This window comes from Rattus norvegicus, chromosome 19 (genome assembly GCF_036323735.1).
Source record: "Rattus norvegicus strain BN/NHsdMcwi chromosome 19, GRCr8, whole genome shotgun sequence".
Classification (NCBI taxonomy): Eukaryota; Metazoa; Chordata; class Mammalia; order Rodentia; family Muridae; genus Rattus; species Rattus norvegicus.
This window is the reverse complement of record NC_086037.1, coordinates 15783936-15806351: the sequence shown is the minus strand read 5'-3', so window position 1 is coordinate 15806351 and position 22416 is coordinate 15783936. Positions and strand designations below refer to the sequence as shown.

Sequence of the window (22416 nt, the reverse complement as noted above, 5' to 3'; positions counted from 1 at the left end):
GGTTTCTTCTGCTGCGGCCAATGCCAGTTATCGGGCTTATATTGCTTATCATGATGAAATCCTACTACTTTTCTGTTAGTAAATATATGGATAATGACACAGAACATGACTGGAAGTTAATTCAAGCCTATTTAGAAGGTAATGAAAGTGCTTCAAAAGTAATTAATGCCTTGAAATATGATGTTCGAATGTCTTTTGGTAAACAGCTAGAAGATACTACCCCTATGGAAATAGCTAAATTATTGGCTGATCAATTGACAGGATTAGATCCCAAGGCTTGGCTTCAAAGGATTTTCCATAGCATGGGAGGAGCTAGTTTTGCCATAATCTTATGTACAGAAAGAAAGAAAGAGAGAAAGAAAGAAAGAAAGGAAGGAAGGAAGGAAGAAAGAAAGAAAGAAAGAAAGAAATTAAGAAAGAAAGAAAGAAAGAAAGAAAGAAAGAAAGAAAGAAAGAAAGGAAGGAAGAAGAAAAAACACAAAAACTTAAGCTTCGCATAGGAACTTCGCAGGAAGTGTTGTCTGGCGGTCAGTTCTGATTAGGCCATTTTAGATGAAACAGTGCACAGTGACCCTTAATGTGATGGGCCCTATATAAAGCTTTTTGCAATATTGGAATTTTAACAAACCTCATCCAGAACATACAGCAGAGGCAAGGATGTGATCACCATGTCCTTGCTCTCTATCAGGTTATTTTTCTGTGTCCTTGATTGTCAGGCATAGAACAGCAACAATCTGAAATAGTTGGTAGACATGGAACAAAGTGGCTAAAACTATAGTTGTGGGTTGCACACCTCAACTGTCAATGGCTAATGCTGTCCTAGAGACCTCGGAGGCCCCTCTTGTAAGACTGTCTATTGGAAAGTGGAAGCACTGACTTCAAAGTGAACCGGGCCAGCCAGGGAGAGGGCAACATGGATACGTGAGACCCTGTCTAAAACCAGCACAAAAACCAACCCTTCATTCAAAGCATCATCTATTAATTCTTTCTTATTTACCACTTTCTCCCTACCAGCCTTTCAGTCTGGAATGGTAGAAAAGGACTGGGAATGTTCCTTCTATTCTAAGGACCTTGATCTCTCTTTCCTTAGGTCCACATTAAGAACACATGCAAATGGGTGTCACCATCTGAACAACTTAGTATCATCTACTCAGTATATCTAGCCTAATACTGTGCTATGACAATCTCAAGCTTCCCTGAGTTTCGCTGACCTAGCAAGAAGTATGAAGTACTGAGGACACCCCAGTGATCCTTTCAAGGGGTTAGAAGAAAGCCATGAGATGCTCCACTTCTTTGTCCTTAGATTAAATCACATTGTCACAATGTGGGTGGACTATTTAACCAGACATGTTTCTCCCAACCCCACCTTTCTGAGTTCAGACCATGGCAGAATTCATGCCCCACCACTCTAGATATTGAGTTTAGTGATATGTAATCATTATTTAAACCTATGTATTAAATTTTGTCATTTTGTTAATTTTTGTGGTTTTCACAGTCTTCTTTGATTAACTTTCCTAGTTTTAATAATTTATCCCCTGTGTTCTCTGGTATTTTGTCCTTCCTTTCAAACTAAAGTAATCCTTTTAGGATCCTCTACAGAGCTGTCTTACTGGTAACTCATATTGTGTTAAATTTATTTTTAGTGTGCATTAGTCAGCACAGTAGCTGTGCAGCTGCCTGCCCTCCATGGTACCAGATCTACCTTCCAAACAATAACGCTAACTCTTACAGGCTGTGTAGCATCTTGGCTGCTCTTTGTTCCACTTGGACAGCCCTCAGGACCAGGCTCTCCTCTCCCTTAACCCATGGCTGCTGTCCTCTTCCTCTCTCCTCTCCATCGCACAAGTTCTTCCTTTATTCTATGGCAGCTTCTTCCTCCTTCTTCCCTCCTCATGAGCCTCTCTAGCAAAGCCCTCAAAGCTCACCTCCCCCATCTCTCTGCTGTGCAGCTGTTGGCTGTTGGCTTCTTTATAATCACAGTTAACTGGGAACAGGGTCAGTTATTTGGGGTTAACCAGTCTTGAGTTCTACAATTAGCATTAAAATACAAGCAGCATTAGGCCAATACACTACAGGGGTTTTGTTTGTTTTTGTTTGGTTTGGTTTAATTTTCATTTACCTTTTTACTTGTTATTTTATTTTTGGCTATTTTTTATTAATCGGTTATTTTATTTATTTACATTTCAACTGTCGTCCTGCTTTCCACACTCCCCTCATTAAACCTTACATCCCTTTTCTGCTCAGCTTTGCCTATGTGACAGTGCTCCCCCACCCACACATATCCATTCCCACCTCACACCTCTAGGATCTCCATTTGGTGGCCAACAGGCCTTACCTTGAACCATAGAGCATCCTTGCATACACTTTGGCTGGCAGTTTGGCCCCTGGGAGCTTGGGGATTAGGGAAAGAAGATCTGTTCAGATATTAAAGCCAATGATTGCTGCATTCTCTTCTTTTTCTGGTTATAGGTGAAATTATGTTTGTGTGCTTCTCTTTTTTTAAATTATTGAGAGAAGATTAATTTCTTGGTTTTTCTTGGGTATAGTTTAGTTCATTGTCTTGGAGTTTTCCTCCTATTAGCCTCAGTTGTGCTTTCTTAGAGAAAAGAATTGTTTAAATTTGGTTTTGTCATGAAATATCCTGGTTCCTCCTTTTATGGTGATTGAGGATTATGCTGGCTATAGGAGCCTGTGTCTGCATTACATCTGCCCAAGATTTTCTGACTTTTAGAATCACTGTTGAGAAGTCTGGTGTAATTCAGATACGTCTGAATTTATTTGTTACTAGATATTTATACCTTACCCCTTTTAATGTTCTTTCTTGATCTGTGCATTTAGCGTTTTAATTATTATGTGAATGGAGGAATTTTTCTGGTACAATTAGTTTGATGTTCTGTTGGCTTGTTGTATCTTTATGGCCTTTTCTTTCTTTACCTTATGGAAGTTTGCTGCTATGATTTGTTGAAGGTGTTTACTGGATCTATGAACTAGAAATCTTAATTCTCTTCTATATCTATTATCCTTAGGTTTCAACATTTAATTGTGTCCTGAAATTCATGGATGTTTTGGATTCAATAAACCATACATGTTTATCTGAGATGGGTGTTTTGTGCTTCGTGGGATGACCTCCTTGACCCCAGGCTGCATGAAGAATCTCAGCTGACAATGGGGACATAAATTATAAGTATGTGTAGCAAGACCCAGGCCTCTTCCAGGTTCTTAGATATTAACTGAGACCCTCAAATACAGTAGTGATGTGATAGTGTGTTGTGAATCTAGTTACTATTCTCTATTTTGATATAGATGACTCTTTTTGTGTCATGGTCAGCTTATAATGACTAGAAGACCTAAGCTTGAGAATAACCAAAGACTACATTGCTTCTCTAGCAGCTGAGCTTTTAAAAGTCCTGGTGTGACCGCAACTGTTGCTGGACATTCTGGATTATTCCTTCTGTACTTTAACTCTCTGTGTCACTTCCACCATCAGTAAGTTAGTTCAATTCCATAAATTGGAAATCCATCACCTGGAAGAAATACTCTTTTTTTTAAAGATTTATTTATTTATTTAATATATACAAGTACACCGTGACTGTCTTCAGACACACCAGAAGAGGGCATCAGATCTCATTACAGATGGTTGTGAGCCACCATGTTGCTGGGATTTGAACTCAGGACCTCTGGAAGAGCTGTCAGTGCTCTTAACCACTAAGCCATCTCTTTAGCCCAAGAAATACTTTCTGAATATGATCTGAGATTGGCCATGGAAAAAGGGTAGCTTGAACTGTCCCACCTAGGTTCTGGGCCTGCACAGGCCTGCTCTCCAAAAGAAACCTGTGTTCACAGCTGTTGGCTGGCTAAGAAAGATTTCACGAGACGTGATACACAGCCCTCGGACTTCTGCTCCAGTCATCTGCACAATTTTTCCCGGACGATATCCTCATACCTCCAGCAGGCCGGTGATGAAGCTGTCCACTCTCAGCTCCCCTTCAGCCATCTTGTGGGCACCAGACTCTCCTCCCTGCAGCAGGAACAAGGGCTTCTCCATGGTGGCTGCAGCAGCAGTGGTGGTTTGGCATTCTCACCTAGGAGGCCCTATGCCTTTCTACCCCAGTTCCAACTCACCCCAGGCCCGGGCCTTCCCCCCATCCACTTCCCACGGAGCAGGGAGAGCAGCACCCACTAGAAATAAAAGGGAAGCCCTTGGTCCTGCCAAGACTGAACCCCCAGTGAAGGGGCTTGTTGGGGGGAGGGTGGTAATGGGGGGAGGATGGGGAGGGGAAGCCCATAGAGAAGGGGAGGGGGAGGGGTTAGGGGGATGTTTGCATGGAAACCCTGAAAGGTAATAACAATTGAAATGTAAATAAGATATACCCAGTTTAATAAAGATGGAGAAAAAAATAGAAAGAAAAGGCCACATTTAAAACAGAAGAATATGGACCCTAATTTTAAACCACAGCTCTGTCAATTAACTATACCTTAAGGAAGCTCAGAAAAGCAGGCCAAACAATTAATATTTTCTCGGTTTAAGTAAATAATAATGTCCGTTTCTTGCTATTGTGGAGGGAATTAAATAGATAATATGTAATCATGGAAGTTTTGAAGTTCCATCCATTTTTCTGTTCATTAAATCAATCTTACTCATTTCATTGATCAAATATGTATGTTTTCCGTTTCATAGTTACATGTATAATAAAACCAGTATAAAAACCTTCAGAATATTCAGTTATTATAGATATTTGTCATTTCTTCTTTTTTTTTTAAATTAACTTGAGTATTTCTTATATACATTTCAAGTGTTATTCCCTTTCCCGGTTTCCGGACAAACCTCACCCTCCCCCCTCCCCTTCCTTATGGGTGTTCCCCTCCCAAACCTCCCCCCATTGCCACCCTCCCCGCATAGTCTAGTTCACTGGGGGTTCAGTCTTAGCAGGACCCAGGGCTTCCCCTTCCACTGGTGCTCTTACTAGGATATTCATTGCTACCTATGAGGTCAGAGTCCAGGGTCAGTCCATGTATAGTCTTTGGGTAGTGGCTTAGTCCCTGGAAGCTCTAGTTGCTTGGCATTGTTGTACATATGGGGTCTCGAGCCCCTTCAAGCTCTTCCAGTTCTTTCTCTGATTCCTTCAACGGGGGACCTATTCTCAGTTCAGTGGTTTGCTGCTGGCATTCGCCTCTGTATTTGCTGTATTCTGGCTGTGTCTCTGCTGGAATTGAGTTGCCTCAGCTGTGTTGCTCTGCCTGCTCAGTGTCCATTCATCCTCACTCTGTTTCTACAGAGGAACTCAAGGTTTGCCCCAGCCGCCTGTGAGCTGTGATATGGGCAGAGAAAGGCCAGGACACAGTGGTGATTTCCCACTCCTCAGTTATGCTGAATTTTCCACTACTGTACTTGTAAACACAAGTACAGTGTGGTCAGTTATTATAGATATTTGTCATTTCTTACAGAGGGCAACTATGATTGGCTACACCCAATTCTATAAAAAACAAAACTCAGGAAACCTGGCCCTTGGCAGCAATGAATCAAGAAATATCTAGGATGGTGGGGCATGAATTCTGGCAAGCAATGACCTCAGATAGGTGGGGTTGTGAGGAAGACGTATGGTTGAATAGCACACTAGATTCACGTTGTATCATCTTGATTTAATCTACGGACAAAGAAGTGCAGTATCTCTGATGGCTTTCTTCTAACCCCTTGAAAGGTTCACTGGGGATTGACCATAGAACTTCATTCTTCTTGCTGGAGCAGCAACACTCGGGAAGCTTGAGACTGCCATAGGCACAGTATTAGGCTAGAAATGCTGAGTAGGTGATACTAAGTTGTTCAGATGGTGATACCCATTTCATTTGTTCTTAACGTGGACCTAAGGAAAGACAGATCAAGGTCCTTAGAATACAAAGATCATTTCCAGTTCTTTTCTACCTTTCCTGAATGAAAGACTGGTTGGCAGAGAATGGTAAAAATTCAAGAATTGGTAGATGATGCTTTGATTGAAGGGTGGGTTTCTGTGCTGGTTTTAGACAGGTTCTCAATTACCCCATCTTGTTCTCTACGTTGCTCGTCAGGTTTACTTTGAGCTCAAATAAAGCTGCTTCCACTTTCCAACAGGTAGTCTTACAAAGGGGCCTCCAAGGACTGTGAGGACAGCATTAGCCAATGAGAATTGAGGTGTGTAACCCACAACTATAGCTTTATCTGAAAGACCCTCAGACAGAGGAGACTCTCGCTCCAGTCCTGAGGACAATCACCACCCCATGAACACACAGGACTCAGTCTTGATGTAAAAACAAGAGGTTTACTTTGGGATACCAATGCACTGGGGCTCGACACGGTCCTCACGCAGGAGGGATGTGAGGAGCCTCAAACAACAGAAATATACAGCTTAAATAGTCAGTTAAGATTACACAGTTTCCTTAGCTCAGCTATTTCGTGCCAAGGATAACTAGGAAGATGTTTCTCGTCCTGGAATTCCTGGGATAAGGCCGTAACCACATCAATGCAGCTATTTCAGTACGAAGGACATCTGACTTGATATATGTTTTCTTATCCTGGGGTTCCCAGGACAAGGACCAAGGATATCTGTCTTGGCAGGTGTTTCTCTTCTGGAGTTCCCAGGACAAGGCTATAGCTATGTCAGCCTATAGCACAGCTGCATTCAGTACCAAGGACATCTCACTTCTATAGTGGTCAGTGAGCTTCCCAGAGATGTTTCCTGTCTTGTAATTGCCCTGCAGTAGATATGTTCTGTACCCTCTGTTCTTATGGTCTGGCAGCTTCCTAGAGAGTGGGTGGGAATGTGCTTTCTGTACTTTCTGTTCTATTGTCTAATGTGTAGGGGCTAAGCGAGGGCCAGCTTAAAAGATTCTCATTCGTAAGAAATGGCTGTACTGATATCAAACGGGGATCTTTCATATCCACTTTCTTCCAAGTCTACCAGCCATCTCAGATTGTTGCTGTAATATGCCTGACAATCAAGGACACAGAAAAATAACTTTTACACAGCAAGGACATGACAATCATATCCTGTGTCGTTATGTATGTTCTGGATGAGGTTTGTTAAAATGACAATATTGCACAAAGCTTTATATAGGACCCATCAAATTAAGGGTCACTATGCACCGTCATAGCTAAAATGGCCTGGTCAGAAGTGACCACTGGATCACTCTTCTGTAACTTCACATGAGAGGCCCGTGCTTTTTGTGTTTTTTTATTTTTCTGTATTTTTTCTTATTTATTTATTTATTTATTTATTTATTTATTTATTTATTTATTGCTTTATATGTTGTCCGGAAGATAGTTCAAATCATGGATCTGCCCCCGAAATCTGAGCTTTGCTACTAATACTTTAGTGTATGCATTCAATAAAATAACTTGGTTTTTTTTTTTTAAGTAGGATAGATGCGTTTGTGTTTTGTGGGGTGATCCATGAAACAGGAGTGAAGATGCTTGTTTCTTACTCTGTCCACTGAGTTATGTCTCCAGGCTTGTCCTACTCCTTTGGCTGCACCCCCACACACACACACACATCTGCTGACTATTTTATTTTTCAGATGAAATCATACGTTATAGCTTACAGAGGCCTGTAAGCAATCCTGCTTTGGTAACTTAGGTGCAGAGAGGAGAGCCCCACACTCAGCCTGAGGGTGCATTCACTGGTGGATCCAATATTTCAGTTTCCTCTGCTAACAGATCACCACATTGTTGCCAGGACCATAATGAATGCAATTCTTTCTCATAAGGAATCTGGTGGCAACTGTCAAATGTTAAGCACAAAGCTTCAGGTTGTACCTATAACACACACCCACATTGCAACCTATCCTACAGGCTATTTCTGGGTGTGATTTCATGCACCTGCACATGATGAGACAGGAGACTTCTTTAGCTACTTATAGGAACTGGTGTGATTTCTCAGTAATCTTTAATGGGTAATATTGCTGACTGAGGAGAATTTGAGGTAGGATGAAACATTTCTGTGCAGGGATTGGGGAGGAAGCACTCATTTAGATACATAGCAATGACTTTGGTTTTTCCAATCAAGCCTAGAGCCAAATTTGGCTTTGGAAGCATGTGGTGCTCAGTGGCTATGCCACAGGGAAGTCTCCTGAAAAGGACACATCAGCTTTTGCTCAGTACAGGCAGAACATTAGCAGGGAGGCAAAGTCTGTTCTCCGTGACATCAGCCGTCCCTTCGTGGACATTCTATTGTCTCCTAGAGAGACCTTGGAATCCCTGTGATGTCACCAGTATCGTTGTGACAACCAATTCCCTACTTTTTCTCTTAGTGTCCAAAGGATATATCGACAGGCATGTTTGCCCGTCTTCTCAGGCGCTTTGGGAGAGTTGATGTTGATAGAGAAGAGTCTAGAGTGAAGCAAATGAAACCTAAAGGTAATGATGGACTCAGGACATGGGGAATGTGGAGTAAGTTCTGGGCAGTGTATGTTGAGCTTCCTCTCAGGGGTGAGTGTGGGGGCCTTCAGCTGGCCTTTATAGCAATGGGCCACAACCACTGGAACATCTCCACAGATATTGAATTCCATGATTATCACAATTCCTGAAAGACAAGGTTTTCACATCATTAGTTTCTCCATAACCACATGGAGGATATGGCAATGCCTATGCTATTATTGGGTGAACTTCTAGTCTTGACTTTTACAGTGCATTCGGTATGTTAAATTGATATAATAACACCATCAGGAGGCATGGAGGGTATAACTTTTCTGAATTAAACAGGGCATCAATGTACTTCACTTTCATTGCTTCTTTAAATTCAGTGACTATCTGACAGTAGTAAGAGGGAGAGAACTGTGCTCCTGGCATGACCTTATATTCTTAGAACTCCTCTGACTACCTCTGGCTGACGGGGCCAATCTTACCTTCATATATTAGACGTTCTGTGTAGCAGATATTTTTCTAAAGTAGCCAAACTGTATGGAGCAGGTAAAGAAAGAGCCTGTAACCTATTGGCACTTCTGGGGCATTTGTCATTTCAGTAGGGGGAATTAATAAGTCTGTTGACCATGTCCTCCCCCTACATGACTTTGTAATGCAAAGTTATTGGACTAGAGTAACAGTGTAGGATATCTGAGTATCCCTGATCAATCAAGTCATTGTGGATGCTGAATTGATGATCTGACTTCTGAATCCAGAGGGGTAAGGGTCCTGAAACCAGGTTGTAGCCTGCGTACCTGATAATAATCCTGGAGAAGGCATCTCTCTGGTACTTGTAAGCCTGTGTGGGCGGGCATAGGGAACACCTGGCTGCTTACATCTCTTGGTCTCTATATAGTAGTGGGGGAACTGTGATCCACTTAGGATGCCGCTTACACATAGACCAAACTCCTTGCAGTGACACTGGCTTTCAAGCATGTTCTCCTGTTTGGACCTCACTGTGGTCTGTGTATGCTCTATGCATTTGCCCCATGCGGGTTCACTTGTGTTCTTCTACCTACAGAGGCCTGCAGACAGACGACATCCCCTGAAAATGTCCTAAACAAGGTGCAGGCCAACGAGGAAGAGGAGAGGCTGAATAGAGAACTGGAGCTAACTACCAAGGAGAGAAATGAGCTGACAGATCGCCTCCTTTATGTGACAGGTGGATCCATGAGCAAGAGGTATGCATTGCTCCAAACAAATGACCTTGTTCTAAACCTCATCTCCCATAGTGACGAGATTCAGAACCTGACCCTTACTGAGGAGTGAGATTGAAAATGGACTCTCTGATTCAGCCTGTTGAAAATCTGAACTTGCAATCTGAGTGAAGATTTCAGGGATAAAGTCACTGGAGCATGAGTTCCCAGTGTACAATTGGAAAGCCCTTGACAGGTGGTAGCTTTGCAAGGTTCTAGGTGCTGTGAGTTTGTGGAGAGTGTTTGTACTTGCTAGGAAGGTGACTGAACCCTATCATCTCCTGGCAGCAGCCTTAGGTGACAGGTCCCACAGTGTTCATATCAATGCTTAAGTAGAAGGCCTGAGGCTCTGGCCTGCTCCTTCTTGTCTCTGTGCCTTACACTCTGAGACAGTAATGGTGCATGCATTTCTACTGATTCTCATTGTGCTCTTTCCATATTTGTCTCTCTTTCTCATTCTCTGAGTCTGTTTACTTTTCTTTTCTTTTTTCTTTTTTTTTTTTTTTGGTTCTTTTTTTCGGAGCTGGAGACCTTACTTTTCTTTTCTTGTGGGTGTGCCCCAGTTTGTGTGTCTGTGTGTGCACAGCTTTGCATGCATATGCACAACCTTTATATGTTTCTCTATCACTCCACCTTTGGAATTTAGGGGTCTGTTTTTTGACCTCAGGATTTACCTGTATAATAGTTTCATGGAGGTGAAAGTGCTTTATTTTGGAAGCCCCACTTTCAACAGTACAGTTCTTTGCCTGTGTAGTCACATTTGTCTATACATTTGTATGCCTTGGGCAGATTATAAGTTTGTGGCAATATCTGGTCTCATCTCCAGAATTATGTGTACTGTCTGTCTCTAGAATATTAGTTATTCGGCTTGTAGCATTCCACTTGTCAAAACAGGAAAAATGAAATCAGAGGTTTCTGGATGTGTGTGTGTGTGTGTGTGTGTGTGTGTGTGTGTGTGTGTGTGTGTGGTTGGGTAAGCCCTGTGGCCTAGGCTCTTGACAGCATAACAGGTTTGAATGCAGATCCAGCCCTCCTGATTGAAAAAAGTGAGCCAGGGAACCCTTTATCTGGGTGCTTAGTTTCTGTTGTCCTGGGCACACAATTCCAAGTTTCTGAAGCTGAAGAAGATCCAAATATGTAGAATTCAGAAAGTGTCCTTCCAGGGTTGGGGTAGTACAGGACACAGCCTGAGTTCCTATAATCCTAAACCTCGATGTTCATTGGGTTCTATCTTCCTGGGGCCAGCCCCTACTTCAGGCCAAATCCATTTTATGAAAACTTGAAGATAAAGGAGAAAGAGGTCATGTCATTACTGCACAACTTAGACACAAAGAACACTGAACATCATGAGAAATTTCAGGAGCTCAAGAAGGAGATTAACTTCTATCGGTAAGTACTGGTCAGAAGGGCCCATCACTTGTAGAATATCCATTGCTGCCTCTCTTTGTTCTGGACTGGAGAGACTGCAGCTCTGGGTCCATGTCTTCTGCTGTTTAAATATCACTGTGCCGTGGGTCTTTTGGACTCAGATTCAGTTCCATAAGAGACTGTCTGTTATCACCACAGTCTATGTCTATCACAGATGTCTATGCATCTTTAGAAGGCTCTGGATAGAACTACACTGATTCAGGCATCAGAGTGTTATTAGGCCAACCTGTGGCTCTGGGGTCATACCAGGTTTAACAAAGCTCAATGTGTGGACCACATGGTTTGCATGACCTCCCTTGGTTCTACTGTCCTCTTGTGGTTATTTGCCGCCTTCTAATTGATGTTGCCCCGATGCATTGGGCTCTCATGGGTAGTTGTAGATCCCTTGTTCTTTTGGAGAGACATGGACTCTTATTGGTGCTTGGGTCACAGAAACAATTTATTCTTCTCTGGATTGGACGTTTGCTGTTTGTGCAGCAGCCTTACATGTATGGAGATGTATTCTATGAAGTCTTTATTGGTATCTGGGTCCTGGTGGACTTTGTGGGATTTGGCAGTTGGAATGGGAGGAAGAGGCTTCAGGATCTTACTATGCAGAGTGTGTTTCCAGCAACCTGCACAGCCGGCTCCTGATGGACCAGGCATGTATGAAGAAGTTGGTCACATTGAAGCAGGAGAGCAAGGAGTTACAGCGATATTTGTTTGAGTTGAACCCGAATGATGAAGACGAACAGGAGAAGACCAGCAACCTCCAGACCCAGCAAAATGTGGTAGGAACAAGCAGCTGAGTCAGATTAACAATGTCTGATACCATTTGCCTATTGGATACATCTTTGCTTCCCCTATCATCTTTCTAATCTCCCCACACCCAATCAGTCATCCACCTCATGTGATAGAGTTATTCATTGCTCTGTCTATGCACAAGTATTCTGGGATGTTAACCACTCTTCAGAAACTGAATTATGGGCAAGTACACTTCTCTGCCCTTTTTGTAACTGCAGTCCAGAAATGGTGACAGAGGAATAACATATCACATGACTGCATCTCCCTGTCATAGATTGGATGCTATGAAGAGTTTTGAACGAGTTCTTGGTCGTGTGACAAAGGTCATACAGGGGTCATGTGATGGTTGGAAGCACCTTGTAGGGATAAGAACCAAGTGCAAATGGCAAATGAGTCCTGGTCATTGGCTTTGATCTCAGTATCATGTGGCCTTCTCCTTTCTTCCTGCAACCCAGTTAGGTCTCTTCTCCTTTCCCCGTTCTTGGTTTTCACTGGTAGAAATCTGAGGAACAGCTTGTTATCCCACAGTACTGTGAGGGTTGTTGGTGACTTTCCCCAGGCTGCAGAGATATCAGCAATGATTTCAGTGAAAAGATCAGTGCTGTCTGTCCAATGCAGCTGAAGGGACAGAAGGCAGCAACTTGACAGCTGGTATGCGTGTCCCCACCAAATCAGTGTCTTAATAGCTGCCTTCTCCTCCCAGGTCTCAGGAACTGCAGGAGACATGGAATAGGACAGATCCCAAGAAGACAGCCCCCTGAAGAGTGAGTTTCTCTGTCAGGAGTTCCCTGCTGACGACAATCCTCAACAGTCAAAGACTTTTTTGGGGAGAATATTCTTCTTCTCAGTTAATTTCCTCATTGTATAGAGACCCTAAATTTATGTATCCGTATGCCAGCCTGTCTCATTGAGGTCTTTCTCCTCTCTCATACCGACAACACCATTTGAGAGACATCTGAGGGGACTGCCTTGACATCTCGTGTCCTAGAGGAGAAACAGCACTACAACTGTGTTTCTAAATGTTCATTAAGAAAATGCTGTTAAGAAATATTTTTGGTTATGATTTTCATTGAAGTTTTCTTTTTGTTATATCATAGTTATATATTCTTGTTACTGTTTTTCATTTTTTATACCATTTTAGTTGTTCATTTTATGCCTGTTTTTTGTAAATTGTATTCCTTATGAATAAAAATTGATTTGTAACTCTTGACTCTTAAGACCATCTTATTCAAGAGTCCTTTCCCCTCCTGTAGACTTAGAACTGATAGCTGGATATGGATCTTTGCATGGTCCAGGCAGCATGAGTAAATAGGGAATTTAAAGCCACCAAGGTGTACACAGCGTGATAGTGTCTTTTGTGTGGATAATGTGACTTTTTCTATGGACACACACTTTATGATGTAATCACTGCCATACTGTATCCATGCTGTCATGTGTTCTGCTCATCCTAATCTATATCAGTCTACAACACACATTCCTTATTGACTGTTTGCCCAGATATTGAGTAACACACACTCATGCCTGTAGAGCTGCAGAAAAAATGACAACTTTCACAAAGGAATATAGAATAATCCTAATCGAGAACCATGTGCCTCGGTTTTTCTTACAATACAGCATTAGTATTAAACCACAAAGATAATGACCATCAATGTCATTTTGGGAAATAGGTTTTTATAGGTGCTGTTTCACTTGATCATTCATATGCTGTGTTTTTTATTGTTGCTGATTATATTTATCATGTAACTCAATGGATCTTTTTTTTTCAAATGTATGTCTGGGCCACTCCTGAGTGCATTTCCCTCATGATCCAAAAGAGGGAATAGCATTCCCCATTGTAGATGATTGTTAGGGACCATGTGGTTCTTCTGAGAGAGCAGCAGATGCTCTAACCTGTGAGTCATCACCACAGCTCCTGTAGGTAGCTTTTGTCCTTCCAGGGCATGTGCTGTACTAGATGGACGCCATCATCTCCCATTAAGGAGAGAGATCTCAGGAGATGTGTATGTACAGGTGGTTGAGCGGTGCCTGCTCAATGTGGTAGCCTGCTAGGCATCCTCACCGGGCTCTGGTGCCTCCACTGCTCATTGTGCATTCAGGATCACCCTCCAGCATCACTCAGTTTCAATTCCAAACAGATCTTTCACTTACTATCGATGATTATATACATTAAGCACATCTGATAAAATACAGAAGAGACTAGCCTCCTTCTACAGGCCAACTTGGCATAATGAATTCTTTTGATAGAAAGCAAGATAATTATCTTAATCTATGCAGTTTAGGGAGGTCCTCAAGAGCACCCCTAGTGAATGCAGACTGCAGCTGTGACCACATGTTTCTTTTGCAGAGCAGGTCTGTGCAGGCCCAGAACTTAGGTGGGATAGTTCATGTTTCACCTTTTACATGGAAATCTGTGATCGTATTGAGAAAGTATATTTTCCACGTGACTCATTTACAATTTATGAAATTAAACTGACTTACTGAGAGTGGAGGTGACTCAGAGAGATAAAGTGCAGAAGACTTATTCAGTATGTCTGCAAACAGATGCTGTCTCATTAGGGCTTTTCAATGCTCAGCAGCTAGAGAAGCAAGGGAGAGGCATTGGTGACTCTCAAGCTTAGGTCCTCTAGTCATTATAAGCTGAGCATGACACAAAAAGGGTCATAGGTATCACACTAGAATCTAGTAACTAGATTTAACCAACCTATCACATTAATGCTATGTTTGGTGGTATTTTTTGCTCTCTTAGGACCTGGAAGAGGCTTGGGGTTTTCTAATCCTACTCATAATTTAGTAATCTTCCCAACACTATGTGCTTTGTTCTGTTAATGCTAACAGCGCCATCCAATACCTAGGATATTTTCTACTGACATGTGTGACATGAGACAAAACAGTCCATGTCATCCCTCACCTGAATAAACTTCCTTAGAGGCCAGTGTAGTTGGAGGGTCCTTCTTTCCTCTCCAAGATCAAGAAACATTTCCAGTCTTCAGACAAGTGTGTCAGCCATTGTCCAGTGACTGTCTTGAGATGTCCACATTGTGAGCTGAGTGAGGGCAGGGCAGGGCAGGGCAGGGCAGGGCAGGGGATTGGGGCAGGGCAGGGCAGGGCAGGGTAGGGCAGGGGATTGTGGCAGGGCATTTTGGCAGGGCATTGGGGCAGGGCATTGGGGCAGGGCATTGGGGCAGGGCATTGGGGCAGGGCATTGGGGCAGGGCTGGGCAGGGCAGGGCAGGACAGGGGATTGGGGCAGAGTCCATGAGATTTCAGTAGGCAACAGGCCAGCTGGGGCTAGTGTGGGTACAGGGCTTCTAGTGTGGGTGTGAGAGGAGGAAATTAGGAATGGTCAGATTCTGATGCAGCATATAGGGGGGAAGGAGCTTAGACCATCTCAGTGCCATATAGGGACATTGTAGACCCTGATGGGCAGTGTGGGGATGGTAGGGTCCCATATACTGCTCACTGCAGGTGTCAGGAGAGCATACAGTGGCTCTGTCAGACTTATGACAATCAGGCAGGCACTGGGTGCAAGTGAGAATCATGGGACAAGCCCTGTGTGCAGCCTGGTTTGGGGACATTCCCAGTTGCCCCATGGACAGCAAATTAAAGGCAAAGGACACAGGGAAGCCAGCAATTCCCATGCACAGGACATACATACCTGTAGATCTTTCTAGAATTTCCATAGACTATCTGTCACTAGTCCTCATTATAGAAGGCACCAACATTCTGCCCTCTACTTCAACTTGGTGAGACAGCTATTCTAACTCCAGCAGGAAGGCCTCAGGGAAGACAGTAAGAACTCGCAGGTGACCCCTTTTACTATTGAAACAGGGTCTTCCTATGGAGCCCAGAGTGGCTGTAGGATACTAATGCTCCTGCCTCACAGTGACTAGAATTCCAATCAACCCTCAAGAGCAGTTGATTCATCACTAGATCAGACTAAGGACATGTGAGGCCCCAGGGTGCTAGGATTACAAGGGTCCTAGTAAGTTTCTCCAGCCTATATTACAACCTGAGTCAGTGCTGCTATTTGGGACACCGCCTGATGCCCAGTGACATCACACCTCGGAACTCTTTGTCAAACATAAGCTGTTATGGGAATGAAGTACCCACACAATAAAAACTGGTCTGGACACTCCTAGGTCAAGAATCCCCTGTTGGAAATGCCTTGGACCGCAAAATTTTAAATTCTAGATCCTTCTGGCTTTTAGAAGATTTATAAATACAAAAAAAGAAAGATGGGCATAGTAATTTAAGCCTGTGATCCCAGTCATGGGAAACTGAGTCAGGGTGATGGAAGACTGTAAGTTACAGGCCAAACTGTGTTTCAAGAAAAAAAAAAAGGCATGGTGAAGGTTCCGCTCAAGTGGAAACCAAAAGGGTTTCACATGGGCCCTGCCATCCACTGGTCACTACATCCACTCTCATCACCACAGCCACAGGCAGACATTGGGGAACATTTCCCACTGTCTCTCTTTGGGATGCAATCCACCCCATGATTCTATGTGAGGAATCCCCCAAAGGTTGCATCATGTGAGGGACCTAGAAAGTTCCAGGATTGGGAGAATTTAGGAGTTTATAATTAGGGATGATCTACAGCTGTGGCAAAGCCTTTTCCCAGCACATGGCAGCCCTAGGTTTGCCCCCAACAGTAAAAATAAAATCCCCCAAAATAATTCAAACAAAATATCCTGAAGCCTGTGCCCTGACCAGTCTCCTCAAAAGTGCCAGGAACCTGGGTCCACATTTAGGACCCAGCACGACCTCTGTGACCCATGAGAAGGGATCTAATATGGGAATTAGTACAGTATGACTTATCCTTGTGGATACCTTTGGTGACAATAACCACCTGACCCCTGAAAACCCATCTACTTGGGGGGCTCAGCACTCATGTCACCCAAAAAGCCCAGATCCTAGGGCCAGCATGGGCAGGTGGTGAAGAAAGTATGTCTCTCGTGAACATCAGTTGCCGCTCCTGACCTGACTCTATCCTCAGGAGACAACGTCACCCCAGAAAGTGTGGGTGTCACCGGCTCTTCCCAGGCCAAGGCTGGAATACTGCTTAAGTTCCACAATGCACAGCAGTGCTCACTCTAGACCTAAATGTTCTACAGCTGAAAGGGGTGGGTGTTCTGCTGGCCACGCCCCTCCCCTGCAGTATTTAGTGCACTCAGAGTGGTGCTTCAGATGTGAGGGACTTCTTGAGGCTACTCCCATGGAGAATGGCAGATTCATCAGAACGGGGCACAGGGTGAGTTCAGAGCACAGCTGGGAGGAATTTAGGGGTGCCAAGCCGTGACTAAGACCAGATCCTGGGCTGACAGGCAGTTGAGCTGGAGAAATGGCATCCAAAGAGTGACTGCCTGAATTCCTCTTAGACCAAAAGCCCTGGATCTGAGCTACTTTGGTGCGTGCTCCTAAGTGGGGTCCCAGACACAGCTCAGAATTGGGGCTGTGCATGGACTTTGGTGCTGGCAGCAGGTGGCTTAGCCATAAAGTGCCGAGCTTTCCCATCTGTGCCCACTCAAACTGCTCTGTTTCATTTTAGGTGTGTTTGGTATAGTTTTGAGCCAGGTTATCTTGTAGCAGCCCAACTCGCTTTGAGCAACACTGTAACATAAAAATAACCTTGAATTCAAGATCCTCCAACCCCTCTGTCCCAAGTCCTGGAATTAAGACCTCCAGCTGTGACCATTTTACTGCAGCATAGGATCCATCTGTATTAGAGTGAGCTTTGGAAATACTGGAGCTCCGAATGTTCCTTAGAATTCAGGTTTCCTTAATTCTTAGCAGGAGTTTTGTGATGATGCTGATGAGAGAGTCAGGAGTTAGACTGGGAGAGGTAACAGTCCTGGCAGCCCTGAGTGCTCAGTGAAAGTCAAGACAGAAGCCTGCTGATTAGCACCTGAGTGAAAGTGGGAGGATTCAGAGTTCAAGAACAGACTCAGTTACATACCTAAGACCATATTGCAACATTTTTGTTTCATTTTTGGCTTGTTTTCTTTGAGACAAGGTGTTAATTTATAACCCTGGCTGTCCTGGAACTCACAATGCCTCTACCTCCCAATGGATGGAATTAAAGGCATGTGCCAACATGCACTGCCACTAATTAATTTTTAATTAAACATGCTGGCACAATCCAGTAATCCCAGTGCTTAAGAGGCCGAGGCAGGCAGATATCTGGTTTCCTGACAAGTCTGATCTACAGAGAGCCTGTCAGAATTGCCAGGGCCAAACAGAGAAACCCTGTCTCAAAAAATAAACAACAAAATGAATTTGTTTTAAAGAAGAGAGGAACAATTTAACAGAATTAGAGGCAGAGAAACAAAAGGTAATGGGCAGTGCAGAGTCTAGCTTCTGAGATGAAACTGGACACCATGGGGTTAGGGTGGGGATTCTCATCTTGGACTGGGAGACAGAGGGTTGCTTCAGGGATGGAAGGCTCAGTCAGTCATTAGTCAGGATTCTCAATCAAGAGGGTGTTGTAAGATCCAAAATGTGTGAGCAGTGTTCTGCATGAGACTAGAAGAACCCGCCTCCCCATACAAAACAGCCAATGAAGAGTAATCACAAGCATACATCTGGAGGTCCACAAGAGGTTAATGTCCACCTTAGTGTGGATTATTCAGAGCACAGGTGGAGAGGAGTAGAAGAGCTGATGGTGGCTGAGGCAGGAGAGGAGTTCGGGTGTGAATTTCAGCCAGGAAAGGAGCTTGTAGGTCGGGCAGAGCAATGAGAGGTCTAACAGCATAGCTGTTGAGATCCTTCAGATTAATTTGTCTTAAGAGCCTCATGCCATAGCCAAGGACAGGAGTAGATCTGACTATTGGGTGGCTGGGCTCACATAGCCCAACAGGTTTGGCCTTGCATCTGTGAGATTCCAAATCTCTCCCTTTAGACACAGCCATGGAGAAGGTGTAGCAGTGAAGGTGCAGATGGCTTTGCAATGCTTGGCTTATGGTGTTGAGTACTTCATGCTCCACAGAGCTAGGAAATGTCCTAGAAGCCAGGGAGGCTGAGCAAGAGGAAGACAGGTTTCTGGGAGAGAGAAATGATAACCAAAGTCACTAAGAACTTCCTGAATCACAGTGTCTGTTAACCATATATTTTATTTACTTATTTTTATGGGCCTGAGTGTTTCACCTAATAAATGCTTGTGCACCATGTGGTATGTGTGGTGCCCGTGAAGTCCAGACTGATTCCCTAGAATTGCAATTACAGGTTAATAGGAGCCACCATGTGGACACTGGGAACTGAACCTTGGTCTTCTTCTCTTAGCCACTAAACCAACCATCTCTTCAGCACCACCCCCCAATTGTATAGTCATTAAGATTTAATCATTTGGCCTTCAGTATTTGAATTAATACAGATGTGACAAGAGTTATAGTTAACATGGTGGTTCAGGTATAGACAGGCAGGCATCTCATTGTATACAAAATATGAATCCTTCCTTCCTTCCTTCCTTCCCCTCTTTCTTTCACTTCTTTCTTCCTTCCTTCCTAACTTTCTTTCTTTCTTTCTTTCTTTCCTTTCTTTCTTTCTCTTTTTGTTTTATCTTGGAGACAGTGTTGTTTTTTGTGTAGCTGACCTGGAATTAGCTCTGTAGAGGAAGCTGCCTTGATTTCAGAAATCTGTCTGCCTCTGCCTCCCAAGTGTTAGGATCAAAGGCCTGTGCCACCACCACCACACATCCTTCTGTTTAAAGGAAAAATGTAGTCTTACAGGGCAGCATGAATTTAGCCCCGGTATAGACATTTTCCTAGGCCTCAGGAGCTGTAGAGTTCATGAAGGATTTGCTGCCTTCCCCTTTAGCCTGGCTAACTATGAGAGCTGCACACCCATGGGTGTTTGCTTCACAAGAGTCTGGAGGATGAGGGTCACAGGTTGAGGTAACTGTGTAGAGCAAAGGATGCTTGGTGAAGGTCAAGTGGGTAAAATGATGAAATGCTGAGAGAAGAGGCCTATGGTTGGCGCCTCCTACACCTGAGACTTCCAACCCCGAAAAGCAGGGGGTAGAGAGTGAGGATGCAGAGTGCACACAGGTCAGGACAAGGCCATGTTACTGAAGCCTCCATGTGCGGTGAGCAGGCTCTGGGGCACCATGAGGGACATCAGGAGCTTCTGCACTTTGTAGAATTACAGGGTTCCATGTTACCTCACATGCCCATGATTTGCCCCCTACTGCAGGGAGAAGCCAACACCAGAAGCCTCCAGCTCCCAGCCCTGCTTTTGCCATGTAGGTTTACCCGGAAGAGCTTGGAAGTCCCTGGACCTGGAGTCTCAGGTGGTTGTGAGCCACCTGACCCTGGTGCTGGAGACTGAACTCAAGTCTTCTGCAAGAGCAGCAAAGACCCGTGCGCTGCCTGGCCCAGCCAGGGCTGTGAAATGGTGTTTATTTTCATCTGAACAAGCCCAACAACAGTTTAGGTCCCTAGAAGCCACATAAACCTGGATGCAGTATGTCTGTCATCCAGCACTTCCCACAGGGAGATAGGAGCCTAAAGTGGACAGTCTCTAGGATTAGGGGGAAGGGCTAGCCTAGCATACACAGCCATGGACGAGAGGTAGAAGGTGAGACCTGTGCTCAGGTTGTCCCTGACCTTTACACAAGCACATGAGCACCTGTACTCACAGAAACGCCATACAGACATACGTGAGAAAAGAAATAAAAACAAACAATATTGAAAATACAATATACTGGGGCTGGAGGGAAGGCTCAGTGGTTAAGACCACTGACTGCTCTTCCAGGGGATCTGAGTTCAATTCCCAGGAACCACACTGTGTCTTATAACCATTTCTAATCTCATCTTCTACCCTCTACTGTTGTGTCTGAAAACAGGGACAGTGTACTCACTCATATGGACAAATTAAATAGTTTTTGTTTTAATCCTTTTCTAAAAAAAGAAACCCATCTGTGACACATGATCATTGTGTGATTCCAAATGTCCCTAAGTCAGTACAGTCCTATTACTACATGGTGCACCAGTTGTGTCAGCCTTGGTAGTAGAGTGGCACAGTTGAAAAGATGCTGGTCACAGTGACCAGGCAGCCTAGAAAGCTCACCATGAGCAGAGAAGGCTGTGCTGTGTCCTAGTCCTCTACCCCACACTGCCCCTCATCCTACGAATAGAGCAAAAAAGAACAGATGAGGAATCTTCCAGGTTTCTTTCCTCTTTGATTTCTTTATTAACCTAGCCCCTGTGCTACATGTAACCTTGTCACATCCTCTGTCCCATCCCTAAGCCCTCATACCTCTCAGATAAGACAGGGATCTTGCTTTGGGGGGAAGCTCTGGTCCCTCTCTGTCCTAAGAGGCTCTGAGCCATCACTGAAAGAGAGTCCTCTGAGGATTGAGGGAAGTCCATAGCCAGTGCTCTGACTTCCAGGAAGGTTTGAGGAAGGTGGTCCTCTTCTTGTGGTGCCTCTAGTAGGAGCACCCCACACTTTGGCCCAGCTCCCACTATCAGGAAAAGGCGGGTGGCTCTGGTCTTTGCACAGCTCCAGCGGAATGAACAGTGCATCTCTCCTCTCTCTCTTGGAGGAAGTCTCAGCCTCTGGTGCAGGTGATGTTCCCAAGGCAAAGGAAAGGGAAGTGCAGAGTGAGGACGCACAGGATCCTTTAAAACCTTGTCTGCCTTGTCTTCATTAATTTTTCTGTTTAATTTTTATTCCATGTGTATTGATCTCATTGTAGGGGTGTGCATTCCAAAGCATGAGTGTTAAAGGTAGAGGAAAAAGCATGGGAGTCACTTTATCCTACCGTGTGGGGTCCCAGGCTCTGAACCGGGTTGTTGAGCTTGGCTACAAAGAGCTTTCATACTGAATTTCCTGCTGGCTCTGATTTCAGGGAGAGCGTCTCATAGAGCCCAGATTGTCCAGTAAACTACTGATCATCCTGCCTCAAGTATTGCCATCTAGTTCATGAAAGGGTTGAGTTATTGACACGAGGAACTGGGGATGGGCAGAGGTGCATGACTGAGGTTTTCTCTGCTCAGTGGCATGCCTTTGGGGACTGATAGTTTTCATCACTGAGATGTCATTTGACTGTAGTGCTTCTCTGGAGAGAAGGAGTCTCTTTTGCCAGGGCATCAGGCTCTCCAGACAGGCCTGGAAGGTGGAGGTCTAGAGACCAGGCCTGCATTCCTCTTCAGAAGCTGCATTTGCCACTCTGGACAGTGCTATAGCACAGGGTCACATATCCAGTTCTACCCTGAGACCTGCTGATAAAGAATGTCTATCCTGGGACAATGTCTATCATCGGTTCAAGGTGTGGCCCAACCAACTTATTATGAAGGATGATAGTGGTTGGTTGAAAAAGGCAGTAACTTTCTATGAACCATATATTAAGTTTTTATGTATACTAAAATTAACAATGGAAAGAACAGTGGTAGGAGAGGAAGCTAGAGGACAACTGCTGAAACTGCTTGCTTTTGAAAATGCTAATGAAGAGTATAGGAGAGCATAATTACCTATAAAGGAGACTGGGGATATTAATGCTTATATGAAGGCATGTAAGTATATCTTCTCTGAAAATGGAAAGATGCATTTTTGGCATGTATTGATCCAGATAGAGTTATTAAAT

The 22416-nt window shown here is 44.0% G+C and overlaps 2 protein-coding genes across 4 annotated transcripts in view; one reads left to right on the top strand and one right to left on the bottom strand.

The window, feature by feature from the left end:
* The window catches only part of LOC134483152 (uncharacterized), a 757250-nt gene that overhangs the window by 12548 nt on the left and 722286 nt on the right, over positions 1-22416 (bottom strand). The window lies entirely within an intron of this gene.
* LOC134483534 (disks large homolog 5-like) lies at positions 8231-12015 on the top strand. Its single transcript, XM_063278766.1, has 4 exons — positions 8231-8386; positions 9453-9612; positions 10873-11016; positions 11666-12015. Exons 1-4 carry the CDS (start codon positions 8305-8307, stop codon positions 11841-11843), a joined length of 564 nt encoding a protein of 187 aa, XP_063134836.1. The 5' UTR covers positions 8231-8304; the 3' UTR covers positions 11844-12015.

What these genes read in the sequence shown, in the direction of transcription:
- LOC134483534 (XM_063278766.1), top strand. Translation starts at nt 8,305, where the DNA reads ATGTTTGCCCGTCTTCTCAGGCGCTTTGGGAGAGTTGATGTTGATAGA. An exon ending in GAAGCAAATGAAACCTAAAG is followed by an intron (nt 8,387 to 9,452) that starts GTAATGATGGAC and finishes TTCTACCTACAG; the next exon opens with AGGCCTGCAGACAGACGACA. An exon ending in GGTGGATCCATGAGCAAGAG is followed by an intron (nt 9,613 to 10,872) that starts GTATGCATTGCT and finishes TCCTGGGGCCAG; the next exon opens with CCCCTACTTCAGGCCAAATC.